The sequence below is a fragment of the Benincasa hispida genome, chromosome 5 (genome assembly GCF_027475165.1).
Source record: "Benincasa hispida cultivar pf3 chromosome 5, pf3_genome.v1.1, whole genome shotgun sequence".
In the NCBI taxonomy this organism is placed as follows: Eukaryota; Viridiplantae; Streptophyta; class Magnoliopsida; order Cucurbitales; family Cucurbitaceae; genus Benincasa; species Benincasa hispida.
Genome location: NC_143482.1, coordinates 48,143,545 through 48,152,493, shown reverse-complemented (window position 1 = coordinate 48,152,493; position 8,949 = coordinate 48,143,545). Strand labels below are relative to the sequence as shown.

The 8,949-nt window shown below is 34.0% G+C and overlaps 1 protein-coding gene across 2 annotated transcripts; it reads right to left on the bottom strand.

Moving 5' to 3' along the window:
* Positions 1-772: 772 nt before the first annotated feature.
* LOC120078338 (polyol transporter 5-like) lies at positions 773-3,302 on the bottom strand. Of its 2 annotated transcripts, none has more exons than XM_039032579.2 (3): positions 3,117-3,302; positions 2,648-3,018; positions 773-1,949 (listed from the first exon to the last, which is right to left on the bottom strand). In XM_039032579.2, the coding sequence occupies exons 1-3, from the start codon at positions 3,250-3,252 to the stop codon at positions 879-881; spliced, it is 1,578 nt and encodes a 525-aa protein (XP_038888507.1). In that variant the 5' UTR covers positions 3,253-3,302; the 3' UTR covers positions 773-878. The 2 variants fall into 2 exon arrangements, with proteins under 2 accessions (XP_038888507.1, XP_038888508.1); XM_039032580.2 differs by having other exon boundaries at positions 2,672-3,018.
* Positions 3,303-8,949: the final 5,647 nt, after the last annotated feature.

Genomic DNA, 8,949 nt, shown 5'->3' with positions numbered 1-8,949 from the left:
TTTCTAGGTTGATTTGATATGGTCGAGACACTTTATAGACTTGTTTTATATTTTCGACTTGTAATCTTTTTTTATTTCAAATAATTCTTATAACTAAATAATGAATGAAATCCAATCCAATGATAAAATATTTTTGGTTAGATTGGTTTCGTATTTTTATTCAAAGATTTCATTTATTTATTGGATTATTTGTTTTAAGAAAAGGTAAATGGTTAAAGTGTAAAACATCTATTTATTTAATTTTAAAAAATAACTAATGTCAACCACTCAATTTCATTATATTTTCTTAAAAATTTATATGTGAAAGACTAAACAAATTTATTTTTTATGAGCATTTAGAAAAGAAATAGTGTAGAAGAATTGAGATTAAATAAAATTAAACATTATTAATACATTTGAGTAATTTTGAAAACTAATTTTAGGTAAACATAAACCAATTTAGCTCAAATAAGTTGATAACCAAACTAAAAAATATACTGGATGGGGTTGGTTGAATTATCCATATCATTAAGGGTGTGTTTGAAGATATTTTCGAGTGTTTAATTTACAAAATTAGTTATTTTAGAAGAAATTGGAGTGTTTGACAACCACTCAAAATAGCTTTTTAAGTGTATTTTTCATTCATTTTATCAAAAATATTTAAATAAAATTGAATTTTTTGAAAATCATTTTATTATTAAGTCAATCAAAACAGATTCTAAGTCAGATTGATACCAATTATATTATTAATAATATACTACATGTCTATTAAATAAAATTCGACAAAATAAACTTGATGAAATAGAATAATAACATGATCATAGGAAGTCTAATGGAAACATTATTTCAAATTTTAATTTAACGACTACCTGAATGAGCCATTCCCAAATCTTCATCATTCATCCTTCTAGTTCCACTTCCATTGCTCTACCCTTATTTTTCTTCAAGCTCCAAAGGAAGTTACCAAAAAGCCCTTCGACATCCTCCAAATTATGACCTCTCGTCTCCGGGAAGACCACAAAGAAAAATAGCCAACCCACCGCGGCAATCCCGGCATACAGGAAAAATGCACCGCCAATGGTAAGCGCGTGGTACAGGGATAAAAACGTCATTGTGACAACCCCACTCGTAACTCTGTTAACGATTATAGCCAAGCTCACTCCTGAAGCACGTAGTCTCAATGGAAATATCTCTGATGTGTAAACTGATGTCATAGGGCCGAGTCCTAAGGAGAAAAATGACACGTCACATAGTAGCATAGTTATACATAGGATTATAGCCCACGTGACTTTCACGTGCGAGTTATTAATAATTGTCAGACTGAACCCTAGGATAGCGAGTGAAAACGTCTGGCCAGCAACGCTAATGAGGATCAATGGACGTCGTCCAATTCGGTCGAGGAGGAATGTAGCAACTAAGATGAAGGTGGTTTTGATGATTCCGACGGCAACCGTGGCAAGTAATTTGTGATCGGATGACGTGATTCCGGCCTTCTCGAAAATTCTTGGGCTGTAAAGAACAACGCCGTCGTTGCCAGAGGCTTGTTGGAAGAAATGGAGTCCGATGGCGGCGATCAAGATGTGGCGCACTGACGGAGTCGGATGGAGGAAGAGTTCTTTCCAGACATTTTCACGTCGGGTGCTTTGGTTTGAGACTGAAATGGCAGCATCGACGTCGTCTGTACCACAGAAGTTTGGAGGAATGCCTATGGCGATTTTGATGTCAGCAAGTCTTTGTTGAGATTCTTCGATAGAAACCGATGTTTTTTCGAGGACTCGTTTGGCTTCGGCGATTCGGCCTTTCATTACAAGCCAACTTGGCGATTCTGGCACTATAAGGACGATGATTACTAAGATGGCCGAGGGAATTACGCCGATTCCTAGCATGAATCGCCAACTTAAGTGAGTTGGGAGCTTGGAGAAGGCAAAATTCGAAACATAACCTAGCAATATCCCGAAATTAATGAAAAGCTGCAAACAAAATTAATTATCATTAAAATAAATTCTTAACTCTGTTTCAGAACAAAAAAATCCTAGCTCGTTAAATTACGAGATTAACTTTGAAATTTTTGTCTATTTCTTCGGTGTTTAATAAGTCGCTAATTGTATCAAATAATTAAGTTTCTAAACTTTCGATCTTGTGATTAATAAATCTTTAATTTTTAATTTTCAATTTTATAAATAGATCGATAAATTTTAAAAATATCAAATAGGTCAATGATTCGTTAAATACAACTACAAGTTTACGGATTAAACTTCACATATTTATTAAATATTTTAAAAAGTTCTTAGATCTATTCAACTCATTTATGGCTCATTAGAAACTTTTAAAAGTTGATGAACACAGATATATCTTTAAACTTTTAAAAATTTGTGGACTAAATAAAGTTTTAATTTCCCCTTAAAATATCTATATATTTTTTTAATAAAAATGTCATAATTTGAATCTTGTTTCAAACGTGTTTAACAAAAAAAAAAAATAATAATAATAAATAAATAAAACAAAACAAAACGTTGAAATAACATTTATACATGATACTTGTATAATATATGCAATGTACAAAATTTAAAGCATTATTTAAAAAATATATATTTTAATTATCAAAGTAATAAAATATGGTATCAAAGAAATAAATGCAACTCAAAAAGTTTTGATCATTGGAATATACGTGCAAAGTTGATAGAGATGGGACCTCCGGAAATGAGGTAAAGCAACCGCGAGAGGCCGCCGGAGAAATCTCAGCCGTATAAATAGAAGCAATCAATCCGGCAAACCCAATGCCGACACCGGCAAAGAACCGGCCGAACATGAGGAACGAGTAGTCGGTAGCCAAGCCCATAAGAACAGCTCCGAGAAAGAAGAATGCAGCAGCGAGGCCCATAGTGTAACGGCGGCCGATCCAATCGGAAGTTCTGCCAGCGACGACGGCACCTACCATCGAGTAAAGGCTTATAATTCCAAGAAGAATTTCCACCTTCACGTCAGAGATCCCGAAATCCTTTTGAATAAAAATCACCGCTCCACTCATTACACCAACATCTATTACAAAGTCATAAAAAGTAGGTTATAGTAAATTTAATTATATAACTGTACTGATGACGATTGAGATGAAAAGAAGAGTGAGATGATAATCTGACCGTAGCCGAGTAAGACCGAAGCCATGGAAGTCATGGTTGCACAGACGAAAGCGTACTTGTTCTGTTTAGGGTTGATTGTCGGAGGAAGACCGGAGTGGCCGGAAATTGAGGACATTTCGTCTTTCCGGTCAGCCATTGCTGCACAGAGCTAATAAGGGTCTGTGTGGAAATAATTGAGGTTCTGAATTTTGTAGTTACAAATACTTCTTTTTGTATATTGAAGTTTTAATATTTGGTCATAAAGTTCATTGTCTCTTCAAATGGATAAGCTAAGTACTAGGGTAAACAGTATATGTTAAGGGAATTTTTCCCTTTTTTGGCGGCTTATATACTTCAGAGTGAAGGCTACCTAAAATTGTATGTGGCTTTTATTTACCTTTAGCAACTATTTTTGTCCTTTTTGCAAGATTATCTTTACAAATTTCAAACAAGATAAAAGTCTTCTGTTGTATGAAATTTTAATAAACTGTAGTAGCGGTTTCATGGCTAGTTAGGTTTGATTGAGACATTATATATTTTAAATCTAATTCAACTCTCTGAGTTGTGAATTTTCTCAATCCAAAAAATCCTTATTTCCAACCCAACCAAACCATAGAATATTTTGTTTGGATTGGTGGGTTATTTATTCAAAAATTTGTTTTGAAAAAAAAAAAGATGGGTATGTTGGAGATTTATGCTGGGGTTGATGCCTTAAACCTCGTGATCTTATAGTTTGTAATTGTATTTATACAAACATTTTCTTTATCTAATAAAATACCTCTAATAAAATAAGAGATATTTTATTCGACATCTAGTTGCATTAACCCAAAAACCAATAAACTAATATTCAATGTTATCTGCTGTAACTTAAACATGTATATGGAGACATACAAGTGGGCGATCTTTAATTGATAACCTGAACGGTCTATAGTGGATGGATAAGGCTGGGTACCTTATCTTGGTGACACTACGAATACGACCCACTTTGTAGTTGTTATAATTGTTGTAAAGTGCTACCAATGATCTGATCTTGATCATTCATGTGAAGACATGTGAGTGGGAGTATCATATACAAAGAGTTTGTATAAGACCAGACCACGAAATGGATAGACTCTCTTTATAACACCGCTGCTAGAAGAGACTTTTATTTCACCAGGATGATCATAGGTGATTTGACCTGAATCCTGAGTGAATTGTGAACTCCTATTTATGAGGACAGTCCTTTAATCTGTATGGGTGAGGGTGGCCAGCTTCACCGACTTAATAAGCCTACCACTTTGCGGATTCGTCTAATTGGGGAGTTGGGAATGCAGCTACACAAGAAGGAATTCACTCCTTCCCTACTGTTAGGATAAGTAACAAATTGTTCTCTTAAGGGCTGATTATAGGGCTTGAAAAATGTAGCACCATACCCTCTCCTAGCCCGAGAGGGGTTTAGTTATAGTTGTACTATAACTAATTGTTCATTAAAGGGAACAATGGTACTTAAGGACTTAGATGTAACTATAGAGGTAAAAAAATAATTTTGACCAAACTGTACTTAGAGCAATTTTCGATGGGTTGATGTACCGTTGATTGGTTATATCCAACAGACACAGAAATATATCTATAGTGCGAAAAGTGCAGCTTTTGGTCTTTGATGGAGTGACCGACAGTTAATGAAGGTTGATTAATTTAAATAAAGAGTATAATTAATTAATCAAGTATCATTGGAGCTTCAACCTATAGGTTCATAAGGTCCCATTGTTAGCTCAATTAGGACTAATGAGAATCAAATTAATTTTGAAATAATTTGAATTGTTCAAATTAATTTTGAATTAATTTGAAAAGAATTAATTATATAAGATATAATTAATATACTGTATATGATACATTATAATATAAAGTTTTAATGAGAGAAATAAATATTTGAACATGATTTAAATATTAATTATATGAACATGATTCATACAAAATTATAGGTTAAAATTAATATGAATATGATTCATATTAATTCTATAGGCTATATGAGAGATTAATAACCTATAGGTTGTGTTATATGCGATATAATAAACTATAAGTTGTATGTCATATGAGATCTAATATATAGTATGTTTTAATTATATTAAATTTAGTTTAATGTAATTAGTTTTGTTTTGAAATTTTTTAATTTCAAATAAATTAGAGGGAGTATAACTTCCTCTCTCTTCCCCTTTAATCTCTCTACAAATCGTGAAAATACAGGGAAGTGGTTATAGGCTTGCTCTCCTTCTCTCCATCTTCTTTGAGTTCCCTATGTGAAAAAGAGATTCTCTCATCAAAATCGGTTCTCCCTTTTTCCCAAAATTTAATCCCACGGAAGTCCACAAATTCTCAGTCGATTCTCATCCTACAGAATATCAAGGACTCCTTATGGTGGTGTTTCTTTGTGTTTGCTGCATTGTTGTGATTGTGAAACTAGGAAAAAAAGAGACAATTTGAGCTCATGCAATACATCAGAGGAGGAAGCGAGAAGACTAATTTCTTCAAGGGTGAGTTCTTGAAATTCCCTCTTTTCTCTCTCTCTAATCATTGTGAACAACATGCTTCATTGACCTTGTTTAATCCATGTTTTCGTCCTCTTCTCTATATTGTTTTGTAAAATAAAAATGGGACACGATCTTTTTCGTTGCAGGTATTCACATGTCCTTCAATTTATTGGTTGGCTCTATATTTTTTTCTAAGGCAACTTATGGTGGCTTTTGTTGTTGTCACAAATGAAGTCTTAACATCTGCCTCACACAATACTATTTTCTGCAGAATAATATTCTTTCATAATTTGGAAATTATATACGGAATATTGTTCTTTCCTACTCTGGTAAATTTCATCAGATGTATTTTGCCCGATATTTTCTTATTTATGGCGCAACTTATTTGACTGAAGGAGAGATATTTTTAAAAATTCTTTCCTTAATTGGCCAAAGTTTTTTAAAAGAAAAATAAGTGCTTTAATTTAGGGTTGCCGCATTTGTTCATAGTGAGAGAATATCTTTGTTCTTAGTGGACGAATTGTGCAACATGGTGCTTTGATCTTTGCTCATTATATTCCGTTGTGCAAATTCATTGCTTTAATAGTCAAGAACTTCAAGATAACTTCTATCTTAGGAGGAGCCAAAGGCATCACTGAAGAGAAGGAATTATTGATCTTAGGGGAGCCTAAGACTTCAGTGTCAATAAGGATTTCTCCATCCTAGGGAGGACCTAAGATTCGTTAGTGAAGGGAGTTCACTGAATTAAAAGGAAGATAATCAGGCGGAGAAGAGTTTCACACACTGTTGGAAGTCAAATTGTTCAACACTGATATTATCACACTTAACGGGAACCTAAGTACAATCGAGAGAAAGTCTCACATTTATGGGGATCTTAGGTAATTTGTGAGTTGGGTTCTATGTGAGTCATGATAGTAGTCGTTGAGTTATAGATAATTACTACGTTGTAATTGTTTTACTCTTTAATATCAATGGATTATCTTTCCTGGGCACACTGCTGTTGGAAATGTCCTAGAACTCGTAGTTCATGTTAAACATTCTATTTATCAAGAAAATATTATTGAGTAATTTATTCAATAAAGTTGTTGATTTTGCATTCTATTATGAAAATCCAATGAACATATCCATGGCTATAGTGTGAATACTTTAACTTTATGTGGTGACATAAACAGGATCAAGTTAATAGTTTATAGCCTAAATGGTCTAATAAGTATATGAATGAAATTGGATATCTCATCTTGGTAACACTATAGAATGTGGCCCATTTTGTGGGTAGTACAAATGATGTAATCCCCAGATCATTCATGTAGAGGTATGTGAGTAGGAGCATCCTATGCAATGAGTTTGCATATAGACTGGACCACGAAATAGTCACTTTTCTTTATAACGATAGTTTACTGTTAAAACTGACGATTTTATTTTAAGTAGCCTAGGATAACTCGATCTTAATCCTAAGCTAGCTATGAACTCTTGTTTGTTCGAGATTATCCTTTGATCTACATGGGTGAGAGTAGTCCAATAGCACTGCTCAATAAGCCTTCCAATTTGGGGATAAGACCGAATGAATAGCTGGGGACATAGCCCTGCAAGATGGAATTCACTCCTACCCGATTTAGGGTTAGCAGATAGGTTGTTCTCTTAAGTACTGATTCCAAGTCTTGAACAATCGGGGTCCTGCCTTCTCATGGTACAGAAAGAACTTGATTCATAAGTATTATGAATCAAATTGTTCATTGGAGGGTCAGTGGAACTTAAGGAACGAGATGTATTTATAGAGGTAAAATGGTGATCTTGACCCAGCTGTTATTACGAACGACCTGTGAAGGATCGACTTACTGATCATGGTTATATTGAGTGGACATAATATATCTACAGTGAGGGGAGTTCAACTATGGACTTTAGTGGAGTGACCCATTAGTTAACGAATTGGGGTTAATCAGTGTAATGAGTTTAACCAATTAATCTCGGATCGTTGGAGCCCATGATCTGTAAGTCTGTGAAATCCCCCTACTAGCTCGTAAAAGGATTAGCTTTCGAGTAGCGTGATAAGTTAATTTGAAATGTTCAAATTAGAATTAAAGGAATTAGTAATTATATGAGATATAATTACACGTTTATTTCTAAGAATTAAACGGAATATGAGAATTAATATTTAAATATTATTTAAATATTTGAAGGTGGAATTGTGTAAAATTAATTTAATATTTGATATTGAATTAATTAGAATTAATTAAATTATTTAAATAATTATTTATTAATTTTATTAGAAAATTAATTTATGAAATTAATTTTGCAAAATTGATAATATTTTCAAATTTTGAAATGATATTGATTTTTTGAAATCATTTGGCTTGAAAACAACACAAAATGGTTTCTATCCATTAAACCTTCAACTAGCTCACACCAAACCCACTTATATTTGGCTTCAATAACTCTAAGAATGAGCTGCATCTCATGCGACTATCTTCTTTACTTGAAAGACCTGCAATAAATAAAGAAGATTGAAGTGGAATTGAGGCATGCATCTATAGAGTTTTTGCTGAAAAATTCGTGTTCAAGTTGTTCTTCAAGTGGGTTGTAGCAGTGAATTCTTCCCCAAGTTTCCTTTCATTCAAGTTGCTTTTGAGTCCCACAACTCAATCTAAAGCTCCAAGAGAATAGTGAGGAAGATCTTGAGGTGGTTCACAGCAAGATTCAGAGTAATTTTCAGCCGAGAATCAAGATTTCAAAGAGTTTTACAAAGGTATGGCTTCAAACCCTCTTGTGATTGATGAACATGCTTTAGTTGCTGCCAAAATTAATGATATAGAGTGCTTATTGTTGCGGCCCACTCTGTAGTTGTTACAAAGAGTTATAAAGTGCTAGATCGTTCATGTTGAGACATGTGAGTGAACGAAAATAGTCACTTTTCTTTATAACGATTTTTTACTGTTAAAACTGACTATTTCATTTATTAAATAACCTAGGTTAACGCGATCTTAATTGTAACGCCCTAGACCCAGGATTCGGAATCGGGATTCGGCCCCTAATGGCCTCGGCATTCCCCTACATCCTCTACGACCTGGCTATGTCATCCTCCCTTCTTCCCTTGCCTTGAATGCTTTAGAAGTGAAAGTTGTCCCCATAAACCAACACGGGTCCTTTCAGCATGCTTTGTCCTCACTCACATGCATCCTAGGAAAATTCCCAAGAGGTCACCCAACATAGGGTTCTTATGATTGAGCCAATGAAAAGGAAGGTGCACCTTGTTGGTATAGGTAGTAACTTTCAATTCTTTTAAGCCTTTCTTAACCATACTTTCATGTCCTCAGGATTCCTCTCATTCAGATGTGATACCGGTTCATTCA

What these genes read in the sequence shown, in the direction of transcription:
- LOC120078338 (XM_039032579.2), bottom strand. Translation starts at nt 3,252, where the DNA reads ATGGCTGACCGGAAAGACGAAATGTCCTCAATTTCCGGCCACTCCGGT. An exon ending in TTCGGTCTTACTCGGCTACG is followed by an intron (nt 3,019 to 3,116) that starts GTCAGATTATCA and finishes ACTTTGTAATAG; the next exon opens with ATGTTGGTGTAATGAGTGGA. An exon ending in CATCTCTATCAACTTTGCAC is followed by an intron (nt 1,950 to 2,647) that starts GTATATTCCAAT and finishes TTTTGTTTGCAG; the next exon opens with CTTTTCATTAATTTCGGGAT.